General features: G+C 38.2%; 1 protein-coding gene across 1 annotated transcript in view; it reads right to left on the reverse strand.

The window, feature by feature from the left end:
• PPP1R1B (protein phosphatase 1 regulatory inhibitor subunit 1B) overlaps positions 1-4,342 on the reverse strand; it is an 83,221-nt gene extending 78,879 nt beyond the window's left edge. The window contains exon 1 of the mRNA XM_058181125.1: positions 3,779-4,342. Coding sequence (XP_058037108.1) covers positions 3,779-3,793 — 15 coding nt within the window. The 5' untranslated portion in view covers positions 3,794-4,342. The remainder of the gene's footprint in view (positions 1-3,778) is intronic.
• Between the last annotated feature and the right edge of the window lie 16,907 nt (positions 4,343-21,249).

Genomic DNA, 21,249 nt, shown 5'->3' on the forward strand with positions numbered 1-21,249 from the left:
GTTGATGTCGCGGTGAGAATGGCTTGAAAAATAGTGGGCTCGGCTGAGCCCTGCAAATCTAGCCAGTAACCGCTGTCAGGAGGCCCTACGGGGTCAAAGCCACCTTGTAGGGGTGGCGAAGAAAGGAGAGGCATTTTGTGGACCATGAGGAACTCATAATTTCCTCGTTAGGTCTGATGCAAGCTCTCCCAAACAGCAGTCACAAGCTGGGACAACCGAGACCATAAGATTTGTGCTGGGCAGTCCATGGACAGAGCATTGAAACTGGGTGAGATAACTTCCAACTCTTACTCTAAATATTTAATTTTAGTACAGGAATTTTAAAAGATAATCTCCAAGCATTAGAGAAGCTGTGATTAGACACACAGAGAAGATTAAAGACTGAAAATTAAGAGGCGAAAGAAATACCCAAGGGAAACTTTAAAATGCAGAAAGCCTGGAAAAAAGTTTAAACAATTTGAAAGGTGATTTTTGGGAAAAACTGTCTTGCTTATTTGTATTTTTAAACCCCCTGGACATATTGGATAATCAGTATGTTTTTGACATACTGTTTAATGTTGGATTTGGGAGTAGGAGAGCCATCTATTGGAAGAAGAGGAGCACTACAGCACCACAGCATCAATACTCAGTGAAAGATTGGATTAAGATTAATCAGTGGATTAATTTGGATTTGGATTATTAAGGCTGTTTTGACAGAACATTCTATGAGGCAAAAGAAGAAAGGTGATAGAAGAAAAGAGAAAAGAAGAAAATTTAAATAAGACTTTAAAATTTGGACAATTGGGAAGATATGTAATTAGAAAATCTCAAGGCTGTAAACCACTAAAGAATTTTAAAGATTATAAATTTAGAGGATTTGGAGGCCTAACTATGGGATTGATTGAATTTTATTAAATTGGAGTTTTTAAATATTGAGACATTGGAACCAAAGAAATATACTGAGTAATCTTTATTAAATTGTTACAAAATGGATCTACAGGGGATAATAAAGGCAAAAGAAGAAGTAATTTTGATGCTCAAAAACATGCATTAAACTATAAAGAACAATAAGGAGACAAAGGAATTGTCTAAAGATAAAGAAATGAGTGTAAAAACCATTCAACAATTGGGGAAAAAAGATGAACATGATATTCAGGAAATAGATGAGAAATTAGAAGCAGTGGAAGGGAAAAATCACAACGAGCTGCAAGACGATAAAGATAATGAAGAGAAAGGATTAATAAGTAGGATTCAGTCAGATAATTCCTTAAACGCTTATAATAGAACAGAGAAAAAAAAGTAAAATCACTTCAAAAAAAAGAAAGATTTAGAGAAAAAAAAGAAAAATATCTTTAAAAAAAAGAAAGTCTTACTGATGGATGTTCAAATAATACAGCAGAAAGAGACAAAGGGCAACCCAAACAGAATGTTCAGTAGCTTTAAAAATATCAAAAAGAGTGATAAGACTCCAAGAGAGAGAAATAAAAGAGTGATTAAAAAGTTAATAAATGATGCAACTCCAAAAAAGTTAAGAGATGATGATATATTAATAAAAAAGAAAAAATAGAAAATACAAATAGGGAAAATAGTAGCATACATATTAACATATTAATAGTAGCATACATATTAGCAGATAGAATCTATTATACTTAAAAATAAACTAATCTTAGTAATTGGAAGTTTAGGATTAGGTAATCTAATTGTATTATTAATATTAATAGTGTGTTAAAGTATATTGTGAACTTAAACTCTTAAGGGTTAGAAATCGTGGGGATTTTGAAATATATATTCCTGGGATTGATTAAATTTTGTTAATATTTGGCCTTATTAGTAGTCCTAGACATTTGGGATATTGAAATTATGGTGGAATAATGACTAATTTTCAAAATATTAAATATTAGTAACTTAGTAGGGGATAACAAATACATGGCGCAAAGAAATGTTATTTATGTTTAAATGAATTAATGGGGAAAATGATAAAGAATTATAAAAAGAGAATGATACTGTTGAAATTGGAAGATCAGGACTATGCATACTTATTTGTATTATTATTGTTAGCGTTGTTTAAAAAAGATTTGACCCAGTCAATACAATGTCTACAAAATACATATGGTGTGTATTATATTAAAAAATAAAAAAATTATAAAAAAAAGATTTGTAAATGTTTTGCAAATCCCTCAAAGAACAACCAAACTTGTCCATCTCTATGCTAAAAAATGATTGCTGGAGCGAATTACCAAATAGACTTGGTTCACACATCTCACTAGACCAGAGATTCATAAATATTTGTCCATCACACCAGGGATGGGTTCTACTTACCTTTACTACCGGTTCGTATCATGCCCGCGCATGCACAGATCACTTTTAATGACATTTAGGTCAATGGGTGGAGCCTCCTGCTGGTTTTACTAGCAGTTCTATAGAACCAGTCTGAACCGGGGACAACCTACCATTGCATCACACCTTCTTTTAGTGTAACCTGAATGTAGACACCTACTAAAAATCCGGACACCAGTAAGGATCACAAAGGGGTACTCAATAATCGTTCATACCTCTCCTGGTTCTCTGTCTGTACTTTTCCAAAGGAGGTAGACCTCACAATTTGGGAACCTTGCTCTAAATCATAACATGGATGCCTCATCTAGGCTTAGCCCATGCAATTACTGACTACTGTGGCCAGTAAATTGTGCTTTATATTTCAATGTAATCTATTAATCCAGCTATTTGGGAGTACATTCAATTGATCGTGATTAAGGAACTCATATGTGATATGTGAACCCAAGGATGAAATGCTACCAGTTCGGACCAGTTCACCCAAACTGGTAGTAATAAAAGCTACTGGTTCATATGAACTGGTATTTCCGCTGATCAGCTGTGCTACATTGATCAGCTGTGCTGTGCTGAAATCCTGCTTTCTAGCAAATCTAAATCATGCGGCACAGCTGTTCCCCCCCCCTCGATGTTCTACTTACCTTCTTAAGCATCTTTTTTCAGTGCTGCACGGTAGCACCTGCGGTGCACCTGCATGTGAAGTGCATGTTTGGTGCGCACTGCACAGCGTGCATTTGGTACGCACTGTGCATGCACATGCAGCAAATCAGTAGCAGACCTTGGAGGATTTCACCACTGTGTGAACCCTTTGGAAAGGCTGGGCAATACAGGTTAGAAGTCTCAAGCTAAGTTGCTCCCTGTCTACAAGTATCTTAGGCACAACAGGTATTATCTCTGTATTCTGTATTATCTTTAGCCTTAAACCAGCCTTGGTTTAAGAAATATCTAGTATAAGAACTCATATACAGTTAGTCCTCGACTTACAGCAGTTCATTTAGTGATTGCTTGAAGTTACAACGGCAGTGAAAATAAGTAATTTAAGGCCATTTTTCACAGTTACGACCTTTGCAGTATCCCCATGATCACATGATGAAAATTCAGACGCTTGGCAACTGGTTCAAATTTATGACAGATGCAGTGTCCCGGGGGTCATGGGGTCACCTTTTGTGACCTTCTGACAAGCAAAGTCAATGGGAAAGCCAGATTCACTTAACAACCATGTTACTAGCTTAATAAAGGCAGTAATTCACTTAACAACTGTGGCAAGAAAACAGTGGTTGTAAAATAGAAATTTTCTGCTGAATTGTGTTTGTAAGTCAATGACTACCTGTATGTATATGAGACCATACATGCATGCGCACACACATGAAAAGAGGTCATGGTTTTTTCAAATCCAAGCTATTAATCCTTGCTCTCTCCTCACTCTTAACACATACAGACAACTAGTTTTTGTTTCTCACTCACTCACCTCCAGCTTGTACATATTCAGACATATTTTAGTCCAAGTCTTCTTTGTGGCGACGTGTAAGGAGCCACCTTACATGAATAGTTTGATAGCTTCATGGGTAAGAGGCTTGTGTGTAAGTGAGAAAATCCTTGATTTTGCTGAATTCAGTTCAGAATGGAGTATTTTGCCCGGCTCAGAAGAAAATTTGTGAAAATTTGTGAAATTTAAAGGCAACTCATCTGCCTCTGTGGCTTATTTCCAGAAGCTCTAGCAAGAAGGAAAATATTTACCCTGACAGAATGGCCAGCCAGCAGCTCCATTCTGTCTTATACCTGGATGATTGACAAAAAATAAATATATGTGTGGGAACAAATCTGTCTGTTCTCTTCACTGTATTTTTAGAAAAAAGGTAGGCAATCCCAAGAGGATTCCATACTGTGAATCTTGCTGTGCTGTTAACTTCTTGGTCTTCTTCCTTCGGTAAGAAAATACATCTGCAATTCTACGTCACTTACAGTGCATTCCTATAATGTAAGACTTTCATAGAACAAACTGAAATTCCATCTCCAAGGGCAAAGAAATAGAAATCCCAACTCACAAGGAGGGCAGATTCAGCCTTCACATTTCCATCTATCACCTGCAGGAAGATACACTTGCTTGCCTTCTTTCTTTCTGACGGCACAGCAGTAACATCAGAGACCAAGAAAAGGGAGCCACTGACTGTTCCAAGTCTTCTTCTCCTAAATATTCCCTCAACAAAATGAAAATTGCATGGCAGGCTCTAGACCTCTTCTCTTCTGCTCTGCCAAGTTCAGCCTGGCAGAGATCTGAAAGCTGTGATCATACGACACTTTGCAACAGCTGCCAAAATTGATCTTCTTCTAAGTCATTTTGACTGGGTCTTTCTAAAGTGAGTGTCCACCAGATGTGCGGGATTATATTTTTTATTGAGTCAGTTGGGAGTGAAGGAAGTTGTCTTTTATATCTGGAAGTCATCAGTTTGGGACAATACATTTTCAAAATTTGGATAACTTTTTAAAAAAGAAAATATATTCAGTTAATATGTATATCAGCATAAATTTTCATTTGGAGGCTGGAAAAATTTCCCAACCATATGACTCTGGCACAAAAAACTGAAGTACAGCTAGTCCTCAACTTATGACCACAACTGGAACCAAAATTTCCATGATTAAGTAAATCACACCCAGTTTTACAATCCTTTTTGCCATGGTTTTGTTAAGTGAATTACTGCAGTTATTAAGTGCATCACACAGTCATTAAGTGACTCCAGCTTTCCCCATTGACTTTGATTGTATGAAGCCAGCGTGACCCTATGACACTGATTGTTTGAAGCCAAGGACTGTAACTATCATAAATATATGTCGGTTGCCAAGTGCCTGAATTTTCATTGTATGATGGGGATGCTCTGAGGCTCATAAGTGCAAGGACCTGTCACAAGTCAACTCTTTTCAGTCAGTATAACATTGGACAGTCACTAAATGAATGGTTGTAAGTGAAGGATTTCCTTTAAATTGGAAAAATACTGGCTTACTAATGATTAAGAAGAAATTGAAAAATGGACGATACTACCATGCTCTGGCTATAACCATTGAGATTTTGTTACGAGGTACTCCAAATGATAATCAGGGCAAAAATGAGAGTATTCACTCCTAATCCTCCAACACAATGGGACACAAAATATATTCTGAATGTACTAGGTACATCAAATATAAAAGGTGAGATCCATGACTTGGCAACAAGAGTCTCACCTGGTATTCTGTGTTCTGTTTCGGAATGCCTTTGAAGCTTTCTCTGAAAGGAAATATCAGAGGAAAGAGTTGAGCAAACTTAAACATTGGCTACAAGAAGCCACAAACAATTATAACGCCATGCCAACCTTTGGGATTCCAATAAATTAATGAAACACAAATTGCTTTTCTCTCAAGTTGAATTTGCCTTGACCTGCATTAAAGTAGAATGATTGGGAAGGGCGAACAGCCTGGTAAATTGTTTAGCTTTTGGACCTCAATAGACAGGCAGATGTAGCTCAATTAAAGACACTCAGGGACAGATTCATGTTACTAAGACAGCAATTAATATTCAGTTTGAAAACAATTCTGCTGAGTTCTTTATTGTGCAGACAAGACATCTAATAGGAGAATTCTACCTCTGGGGACAAACCGAACTCTCATCTTTGGATAACCAGCAGCAATAATTTTACAGCTTTATTAACTGTGCCTAAAACTGGACAAGAAATTAAATTATAAAAAATGATAAGTTTCTGATTCAGATGGTTGTCTTGTTGAGTAGTTGAGGGCTGTAATGTCTTGCTCATTTTTTCCCCTTTGAATGAAATTGGGGGAAGGAGGCGATATGGCAAGAGTAAAATGTTTTTTGAAACAGTCGTCCATTTTTCACATCTGTCTGCTTCTCATTGCTGACATGCCCTCCTGGATGTGCTTCTGGATGTACCATTGCCCTACAACCAGTGGTGGGATTCAAATTTTTTTACTACCAGTTCTGTGAGCATGGCTTGGTGGGCATGGCACGGTTTGGTGGGTGTGGCTTGGTGGGCATGGCTTGGTGGGTATGGCAGGGGAAGGGTTCTGTAAAATCTCCATTCCCTCCCCACTCCAGGGGAAGGTTACAAAGTCACCATTTCCTCCAGATCAGCTGGGACTTGGAGGCAGAAAACAGATGGGGGCAGGGTTAGTCAGTTCTCCAAACTACCCAAAATTTCCGCTACCAGTTCTCCAAAACTGGTCAGAACATGCTGAATACCACCTCTGCCTACAACCATCCATTTCCTGTTCTCAGGAAGTTTCTGCTCCATTGCCCTCAGTTGACTTCACGGTGCCAAACAGAGGAGAAGTACAAAAGGTGGTTAAAACCACCAGGAAACCTGAAACCAGAGGCCTTTTCTTGGGAGAGGCTAGTGGTTGTTGTTTTTTTAATATGTGTGTTTATTTGAAAATAAATGTAGGAAGTTAGTATCCACCCCTCCTGGAAAAATGAGATATTTTAGAAAATATTAAAAGGGCAGAATATTTCTCCCAAAAGGAAGGCAGAAACTCAGCACCCCCACCCTTGTCAATGGGCCAATAGAGCCTGAGCCAGTCCATTCTACATAACAAAGATAGGATTAGTCTAAAGTGACCAGATTTCAGAGATGGCAGAGCGGGACACTATTGACCGGGGGGGGGGGGGGGGTGCGCATGCGCACTGAGTCTTGCCACCTGCCTGAAGGAGGAGGAGCGGCTGCTGCTTCTCCGCTCTTCCAGGCAGGCTCGGCTCTCCTCTCGGCTCTTCCAGGCAGGCTCGGCTCTCCTTGGCTCTCTCCTCGGCTCTTCTCTTCCTCTCGGGTGAAGTCAAGCAGCGTCTCTCCTCCCTCTCGCACCCCCTTCTCCGCCACTCCCCCTTCTCCGCCCCCTCCTCTTGCATTGCCACCTCCCATTTTCAGAATGGGAGTGAAACAAAAAAAAAATCGGGACTTTTTGGAATTGCCGCGGGACGCGGGACAAATTATTAAAAAGCGGGACTGTCCCGCCAAAAGCGGGACATCTGGTCACTATAGATTAGCCCTCTACCCATCTAGCAAAAGATCTCAACCATATGACTCCTGGGAAGATTACATCAGCCAGCAAAGCTCCAACCAAGCCTGGGAGATAGTCTACAAAGTTAGCTAAGACTCCTGCTCCCAGGAGTCTGACAACCAATCAGGATGCTTTTTTTACACAGGAACAGGAAACTCTAGGGTGGGGCCCAGAGAGGGCACAGAACCAAAGCACTCTCAGCATCTCTCCCCATTTTTTCCTGCTCAGGAACTCAAACCATGTGATCCTGTCCACCATTTAACCATCTCTCCAAACAGTCTCCATGTTTCCAGTGTCTTTTTCCCCACTTGGAACTGAAACCAGAAGGATATTTCTTCCAAAATAAACAAACTGAGAGGAGCTGGAGTTTAAACTCTGCAGCAGGTAGTCAATATATACGAATAGTCCTCGACTTAAGACAGTTCATTTAGTGGCCAACATTACATCACTGAAAAGGTTGTAATACTTATGACCACTGCATCATCCTCACAGTCATGCGATCAAAATTCAGATGCTTGGCAACTGATTCATATTTGTGATGATTTCAGTGTCCTGGGATCATGTGATCATCTTTTGCAATCTTATGACATGCAAAGTCAATGGGGAAGCCAAATTCACTTAACAACGTCATTATTTAATTTACCAACAGCAGTGATTCACTTAACAACTGTGGCAAGAAAAGTGGTAAAATGGGACAAAACGCACTTAAAATGCTTCACTTAGCAACATAAATTTTGGGCTCAATTGTGGTCATAAGTTGAGGACTATCTGTATTGCTTCCATGCTAGATTTCATGTGCAGATCAAATCCCTATAAACACTTGAAAATATTTGAAAAGCACAACAAAATAATTTCCCAGCTCTCTGTTAGGAATGGGGAAAGGAAACAAATAATCAATCAGCTATAATCATCACCCAGTCAGTTTGGAACTTCATAGCTCCTACAAAATGCCCTCATTATTATTATCCACATTTTTTGCAAATTAAGACAGAGGGGCAAGAGTTGCCTCAAAATAACAAACAGTGATAACCTCCTGGGAGAGATCTGATGGGCACTTACAACAGCTGTATCTAGATAGGCAATTATTAGGGAAGATAATGCAAGACTATGTTTATTTCCTTGGCATTTGGTGTTTGTGAGCAATCAAGCACATGCACTAAATCAAGATGTAGCTGCTTCCCCTTCCCCAGATATCTGGAAGGAGGTCAAAAAGGCAACTCATGAATAAGTGCATTTGGTGTTTTATAAGCATTCTCAAAACACATTCTCACCATTTATCCAAAGGTGCTACTGTGATAATGGTTTACTTTAATCAGCCTTCAGAAAAGATGACGCTTGCCAAGTAAGGCTTGATGATAAGAATATATTTATTACCTTTGCTGGCATTTCTAGACCCACAGCATTATTTTAGATCCTCAAAATATCTAACTTTAGGATCTTTGGAGGATTATCTCTGAGAGCATCACTAGGGGAAATAGCTGCCTGGGGTTTTATTTAATGGTGACCCTCATGGCTCAGAATGTCTTATCTCTCACCAGGAAAGAACTTTTCATTTTTCCAACCTTCAATTTTTATTCACTATAAGTTGCTTTCACTTTTTCAACCTGTGATTTTAACATGATTTTCTTAGAAATAGAATAACTGTGGCAAAAGCAAGCAAAGGAAGTACCAATGGTAATAGGTGCCTTGGATTCAATCCCAAAATAACTAGAGCACCACTTAAACACTATCAGCATTGACATTCACCAGCAGTCAATTGCAAAAGGAAACTTTACTCAGAACAACTTACATCCTGTGACAATACCTGCAACACCATCAACCATCCAAATCTGCCTACCCCAGGTCCTTGGAAAGGACTCAGTAGGTAGACAAAAATGCCAAATCCAATCTGAATATCTGGCTGACTATGCAACGAACCATATAATAAAAATAAAAATATCTGATCTGGACAAGGTCTTTCTTCCAAGACCTTGTATCATCTTTTTTTTTCAATTTAGATGTCCTTTTGTCATAACTCATGTTCTCTTGTTCATTTTAGAAGCTCTGCTTTTTGTTCAGTTCTTGCTTTTATTTCAGTCCTCAAATAACCTGCTATAATGGATTCTTTATTAGGCATAGTGCTTGCTTTTGTTAGCTATTTAAAGCATCATTAGAATGGCTTCATAAACCAAATATCCTCTGTCTCTACCATGCTGGCTTTATCTTGTCCACATGACTTAGGCACTTATCCTGTTTTGTTCGGTTCTGGTTTGTTCTGTAGTGCCAACTGCAAAATACGTAAGAGAGGAATTAATATCATACACAATCATGCTGGCAGCTTTCTGAAGTTGTCTTTATGGCAAGAATCAGGTTCTATTAAGACTATTTGGTATTGAAAGGTTCATTTTTTGGCCATATCACACAGCCATATCACAGATATCGCACACATATCACATTCCTTCTTTCCTCAGTCCCAGCTCCAGCATTTTTAGTAGCTGAATGATAGGCATAAATATAATTGACTTTTGAGATGAAAGTGTATCTTTATTTTCACTGACAAAGGAGATACCCTTCTATAGTATAATCTCCTCCACCCTATGTGTTGGGAAGAACTTCTCAGGGATGCAATTTCAACATATCTGAAAGGCAATTTGGGAACACGGCTTTAAAATACACTATCAGTCTTTCTCATCATCTACAACTTCAAAACAATTCATGAAGAGCCAGAAAATCAACTAATTTAGAGTAGGAATGAGCAACTCAAGGCCCTGAATACATTTTACAGCAACCAGTAAGCTCCCTGGTCACCAAGACCGAAAACTGGTAGCATAGTTTCCTGCCATTTATGAGGGCAGGAGGAAACTCATGAAAACTTTAAAGGGAACTTCTAAAAAGATCTATATACAGTTTAAAAAGGGACCTCTGTTTTAGTCCCTATTCTAATTAAGGACAATATAGAATATTAAGATGCTATTTATGTATATGATTTTGTTTTGTCCATTTGGCATCTTTGCAGCCTTTGTACCCCAAAAATGTTATATACGATCCCTGGCCAACCCAAATGTTGCCCATTCCTGCATCAGATTTTAAAAGCTTTCTAAAATGTCTCTGTGTCAATCTGGCATTTTCAGAACAATCCATTAATTATGGCATAACTTTTGTGGATTATACCCATTTCCACAAGGCATCAAATATTATATTCTGTCTGTTATCATCTTTTGTCTATTACTTTCTTAGAAAATTCCAGATTTCCCAAAGTGATCCTAAAGGACAGATACATCAATTTTGCTTGCAAGAGGTCAGTCACAATTTACTGATAGGTATGAGATTATCTGGAGATGCAGACTTTGCTTTCATGTTGTGCAAGAATGGTGGTCATTCTTTGCTGATTGCTGGTTATTCCTGCCTGATAATACAGCCTGTGAGTCTTTGCAGAAAAGCTTAAGAATGTAAAGACAGCAACTAAAAAAATCATAAGAATCGTCCTAAAAGAAAAGGTGGGGTTTTTATTTTGAGGACCTGCATGGTTTGATGACTCTGTTTGTGGGGCTGATCATATAAAGAATTTTTTGATTACATTATGGTTAAACGTAATCATTTAAAGTTAGTTAGATTTCCTATTCTTTTCTTTTTCTCTGTTTTGTCTTTATTTTGTCTGTTACATTTCAGTCTTTTTCCCCATACTTTACTGAAGTTTGGATACCCTGAAAAAATAGCATACAGATTATATAGATATAGATATATATAATCTTTATGCTAATACACACAAACCTCAAATGTAGTTATGTCAGGAAAACAAAATTATGAACAGAGATTATGATGCTGCATGGAAAAAAACTAGCTCAGATAGCCTTCTCAACATTAGACTGGTTGCCAGATTTATTTATGCATATACAAAAACACTATTTTGGGACCAACTGCTGATATACTGAATTTCAACAAAACTGACAATTGGAGATAAGTATTAATTTGCTATGCCTATTAGTGTGGTATGGCTCATACATTGACATTTCATTTTAGTTCTAGCACCCCATTTTAACTGATATTGAGTTTCATTCCTCTATCTCTCTGCAATATATAAATAGATATTCCTCAACATAGACAAGCACTGGTAGCAGTTTAAGGTACAAAGTAAGATAAGATACTTCTTTATATTGAACCTGATATTTGGTCCCTATTCTAATGGCAGCAGCTGTTTAAATTTTTGGACCACTGTTTTTTCTGGCTCTTTGAATAAGTCAGATCAAGATCCAGACACTGCAAGGATTACTGGATTTTTGCTTTATTATTGGGAGATATAATAAAAGAATCTTGACAACTTGTTATAATTTTCATCTTCATCCTTTTACAGAATTATCTTGAGTTTCTTTCTCACTCTTTCTTCCATCCATCACAATGTTAATATTTACTTTCCATTTTTTGCATCCTGTTTTCAAGGTTATTTCTGTGCTCCTGGTTTCTCCTTCTACATGAAGACACTGAGACACTGGAAATTCTTGGATGCAGAACTTAGCTATTTGCTGATGAGCTGCATGGAATGGTTTTTGCCACTTCTTGACAGCTAAAAATAATGGAATCTTATACCACTTTAAAACTAATTCATGTATTTGTAAACAAGGTTGATGCAGTAACTTTCTTAATACCAAGCAGGAGATAATTTGTGTATCTGATGAACGGGACATCTCAAAAAACCATATCATTAAATGTACTGATCTTTAACATGCTGTAAGGTGCTGAATTGGTTCAACAGATTAAATTCCATTGTTTCCATTAAGTCAGAACCAATAATGTGGGAATAAAAACTGTCAGCTATTCTTTCTGAAGCCATAAAATGGTACTATTTTAGTCTGGAATTAGCAATTTCACAAGCAAAACAGAAAAATCCAAGTAGGGCAATCTGGAGTCACATGTACATGGAATCTGAATGGTTTCAGAATGGTGTTGTGTTAACTGCTATGCTCAGCTGCTGAACCACATTAGTTTGATCTCACCTGTAATAGTTAATACTGCAGTAAAACAGGTCTTTTCTGTAGGAAAAGTTCATTTCTTTATTTGCAGTAACTCTTGCCTCATTCCAGCTCCCAAACTTCTTCAGCCATCCTAGGCATTCTTTGAGGAGAAAAGGTGGCTCCCAATCAAAGATTTGTGTGTGTGTGTATACAACCAGATAAACGAACACAACATGAAGATCATGAGTGATGGCATGCAAGAATTTTTTTAAAAAAATATTTTTGAAGGGAATGTAGGTAAGGGGATTTATGATCTATTGTAGCTTGGGGTACGGGCAGGACAAATTTAACAGTAACAGAATTGGAAGGGACCTTGGAAGTCATCTAGTGCTCAATGAGATCCTTAGTCCAACTGAGATCATAAACCAAACGAAGAAATTAAAAGAAGGCAAATATACATGTTCCAGGATAATGCTTCAGGATCCAAACTAGGTCATTCACTGTGATCAGAGAGTTAGTCTTCTGAGCTTTTGAACTTGTGCTTGAGCTCACCCTCAGGAGAAAGAAGAAATTAAACTTTGTTTAGCCAGGTTGAGTCAGTTGATTGAAGAGAACTGTGACATTGAAACTCACTTGGAATTCTGTAGACCAAATCCCAGCCTTTGCTTTCTTGATTTATTTATTTTATCCCCTGCCTTTATTGTTTTCATACTCAAGGCAGCAAACATACCTAGTAATCCTGTCTCTTCCTATTTTCTCCACAACAACAACCTTGTGAGATGAGTTGGGCTGAGAGAAAGTGACTGGTCCAAAGTCACCCATCTGGCTCTCATTCCTAAGGTGAAACTAGAACTCACAGTATCCCAGTTTCTAACCTGCTGCCTTAACCATTATACCAAACTGGTTCTCCTGGTTGATGGCACTAGGGATGAGAAACTAGAAGAAACTGGGCAGAAAACAAAATATATCTTTGCTAGAGAAAAAATAAGTTTAAGAAGCATGGATAGGATGAAGACTGGGGATTAGAAAAATAATACCTGGTGTGAAATTGGAAGAGTTACTACTGTATGGATAAATATCACCAAGGATTGATTAAACAGGTCAGAAAACTTTTCCTCCCATTTTGAATCAAGTTCTACCTTGAGATGCTTCTTGCCCAGTGAAGACAGAACAGACTGCATGGTTGTTATAGCAACAAATGGTGCACATGCACGCACATATGTATTTTAAGGAGTATTAGATAATGTTTCTCTGATTTTTTTTTTAAATGCAGAAAAACTTCTCCGCTAAGATTACTCCCCCATCTTTGCTTTGACAGAAATTTTTGCTTGACAAGTATGCAGCATGACTTCCCCCCACTTCTCTTCTATCCCAAAAATGGGAGCTGTGATCACAACAGCTCCCTGAATAATTTGTTGATTGCCTAGCATCCCCTCAAATAATTTCAATGGAGTTTCTTGGCTCCTACTTGCAGTGCAGTCCTATCTACTTATTTCTTGTTTTGTTAGATCTTTCTTCAGAAAATATTTTTGTTTTGCCCTTGGGGGATATTTTAGGGATGCTTCTTTTTAAAAAAGTTGCTAATGGATGGTAAATGAGTTGTCATTTTCCACATTCAGCCTCTTTCCTTCCAAATCTCTTGAACTTGACTTTACATCCAAGCCCCCTACCAACATCTGGCATCGTTGGGTAGATACCAAAAGCCAACTGACAACTTGCCCCAGAGTGTCAACATGTCAAGGCATTCTGGAAATCAAAAACTGAGGGCATTTTGCAGGTTCCCACTAATGCTTCTGTTGCCAGCAAGAAGCTTACCTGTGGAGTTAATGTTGGGAGAGTTGGCAGGCAGTGGAAGCCCTTGAACCCTGAAACCTTTTGAAGTTGGCTCTTCAAATCTGTCTCTAAAACCCCTAGGTGTAAATGAATGCATTAACGAAGCCTATATAGACATATTACACCACCCTTTTCAAACCTGGCACCTTCCTGATGTGTTGGACTACAACGCATCATTCTCTGTAAGTGGCAAGGTTCACGCTATTAGATAATTTTCCAGCAGTGAAGCTGTAGTAATTTAGCATTCATCCCATGAGCAAAGCAAACTATGCATATGAGTGATGTTTCCTGGACTATTGCCTCTCCAGCTGGTCAGTTACCTAGGTCCTTTCCAACTGACACCTTGACAGATGTGACCGTGAAAACGAACCAATCTACCTGGTCAACCAGGAGCACCCAAGGAGGATTGCCACTATGGTATTAGGTCAGGAAAATTGAAACAGTAGAAAGCTTAGAAGGAATGCCTCTGCAGGTTCAGGAAGTAGCTAAACCTCTTCGTGCTGTTTGGCTTAAATACTAATGCAGTTTTTAGGTTTATCTTGAAGTCAAAAATTAAGTCCAAGTTTTTATACAGTTAAAATCATGACTCATTGGCAGAATGCATTTTACAGAGACTAAGAGGAAATCCAGAAAAAGCATGTCAATTTTCTAGAACAAAAGTTCTGGATAGAAAAGCTCTAAAGCAAATTCTGATGACCAATTTTTAGGTTGACAATGTTGCAATGAAATACTAAGCCCTACATATCAAGAGATCCAGATTCCATTCGCTCATAGCTAGCTTGGTTTAGATCCAGCTTCATATAGGGTATTCCTTAGTAACCTTGTGAGCTCCATCTGTCCCTTAGCAAAGCCAAGCATTCCTCTACTTTTCTGTTTTTGCTTTTCTGTCTTTAGAGGCCAACACTTTTGAAGCCTCTAGTCTTGGCCAGAATCTGGGCCAAGGTAGGAATGATGGGGCCAATTGCTGTCTTAGTTTCATTGCTAAGCAGTAGTAGATATGCCTATCTTTTGAGATGTTTCCTGTGGTCATCATCTGAGGAAAACTCTAAAGACTAAGTCATGATAAATAAACAAGGGCAATTTCCAGGTCCACTTCCACTATCACTTTCTAAACTATTTATCCATCTCCTTCTGTTTCACTTTCTTATGGTTCTGATTGACCCCCATCGTTTATCCATATAGCCTCTGGGATATTTGAGGAGTATTTTTCTGCAACTGTGGGAAAAGCTGCATTTTGCCATAATGGCAATTTCTCATGGAAAGAGAATGAGAAAGACAGTGCATAAAAATAGAAGAACATTTGCGATAATTACCACTTACAGCCTCACCCTTCTCAGGGAATTAAATTATATTTTATGACTTTAGGTTATTTTGATGGGATAGGACATAATGTGTTTCTTTTTGTTTCAGAAAAAGTTATCAACTTTAGTGAAAAGGAGAGAAATGATGGGGTGGGAGAGTATTGAGAATCAAGGGCAGCCTAACCTATCAAAGCAATATACAAAGAAGGGAATAAAGTTCGACCTGGAAGGCTGAAGTTCTGTCTTACTAATTTTCAACTTCTTCTGTCCTCCATCTGTGTTTTCTTATAATAAGCAGCTCCCAAAAGAAAAGTCTAAATTTTGATTATGCATTCACATGTTTTGTTGTCTGGCCTTGGTGATAATTCAGCAGCAATTTTTTTATGAACTGGCATGTTCCCCACTGCTAAGACAGACAGTACATTCTGAGCCACCACTGAATTGGTTAAAGATTTCTACTTGATATAATCTCCACTTTCAGGGACCAAGTGGGATCAGATAGAAAGAGAAAGGAAAAGAGGATTGCAGAGAGAAGAGGTACGGTAGGTCTGATCAGGGGAAAGAAGCCTGACATACCATTTACATAACCAGCCAAAGGTTTGACTTTATTCCTAAGTTATGTAGGTGCTGACATGGGTCAATTAAAGACCCAGCCGCAAAATGGAAAAGAGATGAGGGGTCCTTGGTGCTCTCTGAGCTTGCTTGTTTTCTTTCAGACATTTCATTATCCAAACTTTACCCAAAAGTTAGTTATTCTAAGTTATTCTAAACTAGATGACATCATCAGTGCTAGCAAAAAGTGCAGTTTGCTGTCAGTTTACATTCTAGGGGCTTGTCTGTCAGTGGTGGTGGTGGGGTGTCTTAAAGTTTCTTTGGTTGGGCTGTTTGCTGTTGACTTCTTTGGCAATTTCTTGATTGAATTATTGTTTACTTGGTTGTTGGTCTAATGTTAACCTTGGAGTTAATCCATACTGATCTGGGTGCTGATTGCTGGTGGAGAGGTGCTTGGGTCTATTTGTTCCCTTCTGGGCTGGTTGACTGTCTCTTTTGCATAGTCTATAGATGTAGTTAATGTCTACGTGTCTATTGATAGCTGATTTGTCGGAGTGCCAGGCTTCTAGAAATTCTCTGGCATTTTCGGACTTGGTTTGGTCTAGGATTGAGACATTTTCCCAACCGAAATATGCTTAAATCTGTCTAAATGTGAAATTAAAGAATTTTCATCATGTCTTCTGACTGCTAGTTGGTGTTTGTGGATGCATTCTGCCAGTCTTCTACCAGCTTGTTGTCCTACATAGTGGTTGTTGCAGCCCTTACATAGTATGCTATAGATGACTTCTGTTTTTTTCTTCTAGGGTTTTTGAGTCTTTTGGTCTGCTTAGGAAGTTTTGAAGGGCTTTAGTTGCTTGTGTGCTATGCTGATTCCATGTGGTTGTAGTAGTCTGTTGATGGTTTCTGAGATATTCTTGATGTATGACAGTGTAATTCTTTTTAGGATTTGTGTTGGTTGTGCTGTATTGGGCTGAGTGGTCAGGCATTTTCTGAAGAGAAGACGTTGATAGGTTATAGGAAGCAAAGGATCTCCATAGTACTGAGTGCTTAGTGCTCTCTGAGCTTGGTTGTTTTCTTGCAGATATGTAATTATCCAAGTAGGTAACATTCTTTAGGGCTAGTAGAGAGTGGGGCTTGCTCAAATTGGCCTCCATTATTAATATATCACCACAGTGATGGCTAAGTGCCTGAAAGGGGCATTATGTGCCCATTGCTGGAGGCTTTTAAGAAGAAACTGGACAGCCACTTGTCTGAAATGGTATAGGGTCTCCTGCTCGAGCAGGGGGGTGGACTAGAAGACCTCCAAGGTCCTTTCCAACTCTTATTCTATGGTATAGGTGTTAAATAATATCAAGAGGGCTCCTGTTGTGCAATTGAAGCTCTAGCCCCTTGCTACCTATATAATAAGAGATCAGGGGTCCAATTTGTGTAGTTGTATTCATTGTCTAAACTTTTAAAACTCCTTTCCCCAAAGACACCACCAATTCCTGAGATGGATAGTTCTTATTTCATGAAACAATTGTTATTCAAAAGTGTTTTTCCTTTGAGAAGCCATGTAAGAAAATGCAAGTTATTCATTGGGGATGAGTAGAGTGAGATCGTGGCTCCCTAGTCTCTTTTCTGCTGACCCCTAGAATTCTCTAGCAGAGGGAGGGACTGGTTTTGTTCTTATTGATTCCTATTCACTTCCATTGGACAAACTAACAGATAAAAATTTCTAGGTTTCAGAGGTTGGAAGGAAAGAAGTCTGCTTCATGTTTTAGGATCACCTGTATCTAGTCTCCATCTGTAGCCGTTCCCGTATCACGGAATTGGCAGAGTACTTATACAGTTAAATGGGTTGAGAGCTAAATCCACAAGGAGAGTTCACATCTTCTCTAGAGATCTTGTAACTGATTTATTCCTCCCTTCCACTGTTTATCAAAGATGGTTGGTCTCCTGCTAAAATAAGTTGGCATACTGAGCTATTAATAAGTGCTTTCTTAAAAATTCATTTAACACTGTTACAATGCAAAACTTTAATCTGTGGCAGGTGCTGACGCAGAAAGAAGCAATGCCAGGACATTCTGAACATTAATTACCAGGTGACATTTTATTTACCCTAGTATGGGATCCAGGGTTTTGGACATATCACATGGGTTAACCAAACAACAGCTGTTAATGACAAATATTAAATAGGAATTGACTTTGCAACACAGGAGGGCACCGGTTATTGGCTTCAGTTCATTTCACAACTTTTTGCTTTTTAACAAAAGTTTTGTCAAGAGCTTAATTAGAGCCTGATCTTGCTCTTTAGACATTTGATTTAATGTACACTCAAGCACCACAAGAGATTGTTTTGGTAGATGCACAGAAGTGCAAGTGGGCATCCAAATAGTTTGTCTCATTTAAGATTTGTAAATGCAATATCTTATTCCTGTCTTACAGGGGTGTACTTTCAATTAAAACAATAATATCTGAAGCATAACATTTTGTTCCTGTTTGCTGAGATATTTTTCACAGACAACAGAAAAAATATCCTAGACATAACAGGATGTGATTTTTCTTTAGTTTGTCTTGCAAGAAAAAGGGACAGAGGTGAGACAGATATTAGAGAGCACTTCTGGGCATGTGCAATTTATATTTCCCTGATCACTGTGTACAACACACATACATGCATGTACAGACACAAAATCAATCATTAAGTAGGGTTGGCTTTTATTTAAGATGGCCACTTAGATATTACTCAACTAGAAAAAAAGAGGGGGGGAAGGGAAATTCATGTTCAAATTAAAACACAATGAGTGAAGGAGACCTGGGTAAACAATGTTCATAAGGATTTATGTATGCCAAAGATGCCAATTCAAAAATAATTGCTCTGATTTAAATAGAACCACACAAGTCTTTTATATTTTTTTTCAATATTTGAACTAGATAAAAATATTCAGATAGGAGATTCTGTAAAGTATGAAACATAATCTGTATAGCTTCCAGTCACAAAAAAAAAATGTGTGTGCAGGTCACCTGTAAGTTTTCTGTAATCCTTCCCTAAGAAACAGTCTGATATCAGTGTGCTAATAAGTGGTGAAACCAGATGTGGGATGGGAAGAATTCAGCAGGATTTGAAGGAAAATAATATTCAAACTAAATTTGTGGTCCCCACAAAATACAGGTTTGCTTAACCATGATTTGAATGAATTACAACTTGATAGATTCCTAACCAATAGTTTACAGTACTGAATCCTGGTCCTGTGATTGCCTTTTGCAACCTTCCCAACCAGTATCCAACAAGTCAATAGGAAAAGCTATATTTGTTAAATAAGATGATCTACTTAATTGCAGTGACTTGCTTAACAGCAACCAACTTGCTTAGCAACAGAAATTCTAGTGCCAATTTTGGTCATACGTCAAGAACTATTTGTACTGAGAAACGTCTTAACTGCCAACTCTATGAATTTTTGCAACTCAGCTCTAAGACTCCTCAATCACAGGAAATTAAAGTGATTTACTTAGAATGAAGCTCAGCAAAATCCTTATCACTTATAGGAAAGCCGGTTGAGCATCCCAGCTATTGAAGGAAGAGTGCTGCACATTATTCTACAAATCCCTGAATTGTCTCATCTTTATGGGCGACTTTCATTGAGTAGTTGTGTTTGTATGACATACTTAACTGTAGTTAACTTTAGCATGGTTACTCATTTTTATAGGTTTGCATGATACATTAAAGCCAGCAGCACATCAAACTATAATGCCAACAGAATTTAAAACATGAATGCAATTATGTGTGCCCCAACATCTGGCCCAAGTATTTGCATCCCACATTCCACACATGTTGGTGCTGCCCCTTATTTCTCACATCCCTTTGTCAATATCCATGAGTAAAAAACAGACCATCTGCACAGGTTTTGCTTGTAAAGTAGGGTAGGCAAACATTTGAGCAGATAATCTTGGGTAGTTGGGTCAAAGTATATCCTATCCATCAGTGACATATAATGAGAGAAGCTCTAGACAAATGAGGAGCAGCTATATCTGACGGCTTCTTAAACCACCACAAAGTTGACTACTTTTCATCACTTTTTAAATTAAATCTTCAAAAAAAAAAAAAAAAAGGTTAAAAGCCATGATGGCCTGATTCTGATTAGCATAATCAGAGACTGATTTGGGGGACTTATCCACCATGTCTTCTTTCATCCCATGTTTTATCCTACCTTGAAAAAATGATGAGGAAAGGGAATTCCTCGAGCACAAATAATTTTATGAGGTTACTCTAGGATCATCTCTGTCAGCGGGACAGAAAAAAGTATTAAGCCTCCATTAATCTTCTCTTCACCATCTTTGCAATATGTTTGACAGGACAAACCTGAAGCAATCCTGGATTTTGGGGGATAAAACTAACCTCTCTAAACCCTACGTTGAGTGAGTTATGTTTATACAACATGGTAACTTTGGTTATGATTTAATTAAATCTGCTATGTGGGCATAGTCAACAAATGGCTTTTTATGTGGTTAAGTTAGTTGACCCTCCACTCATATCTAGAAGATGAATAATTATGCCTGATTTCACAATTAGCAATATGGAAGTAAATTACCATCGCCTTCTTCTGATTCAGGAAGTTTTTCAACTTCCACCTCTAATATACGGGCTTGGAGTTTCCTAGTCTTCTCCATCCAAGTCAAATAAGGCTTAATCCTACTAGAGTTTTATCATCAACCAAGTTTAATCAGGTTCTGAATCAAGAATAGCTGTCTTGAACTAACTGAATTACTTGAGAAATGTCTCTATTAAGAAGACCACATCGGGGACATTAAGCAGAAATAGTTTCTGGAATTCTTCCTAACTCCTTTACTAGCAATGGCTGTCTCCTCAAGATACATACATGTATATGTTGGCATGTATATGTGTAATGGGAAGCACAGGGTGGGCTTTGTGCTTTTTCATGAATGTGTCCATGTGTCCATGTGAAATACATGTGTCCCAAGATAAAGTTGCAGGATTCAATATGGGTAATTCACCAAGATCAGAGAAGATGTTCTTTTTGCTGTAGGTCCGGAGAGAACTGAGAGCGAGCCTTAGCATGAATGTGAACACATTCTAATTTGTTTCCTAATTTCTTGTCCATAGGGAAGGGAAATCTTTGGGGCAAATGTTTTACAATTTTTTCTCTCTCCAATCCAAAGATATATTTGGCCTATAGGCAGTCTTTGACTTAAATCATTTGTTTAACAATGATTTTAAGATATGAGGTCTTGGAAAAAATGACCTATGAACTGTCCTTGAATGTATGATTCACCTTTAGGATGACTAC

Source organism: Ahaetulla prasina, chromosome 4 (assembly GCF_028640845.1).
Source record: "Ahaetulla prasina isolate Xishuangbanna chromosome 4, ASM2864084v1, whole genome shotgun sequence".
NCBI lineage: Eukaryota > Metazoa > Chordata > Lepidosauria > Squamata > Colubridae > Ahaetulla > Ahaetulla prasina.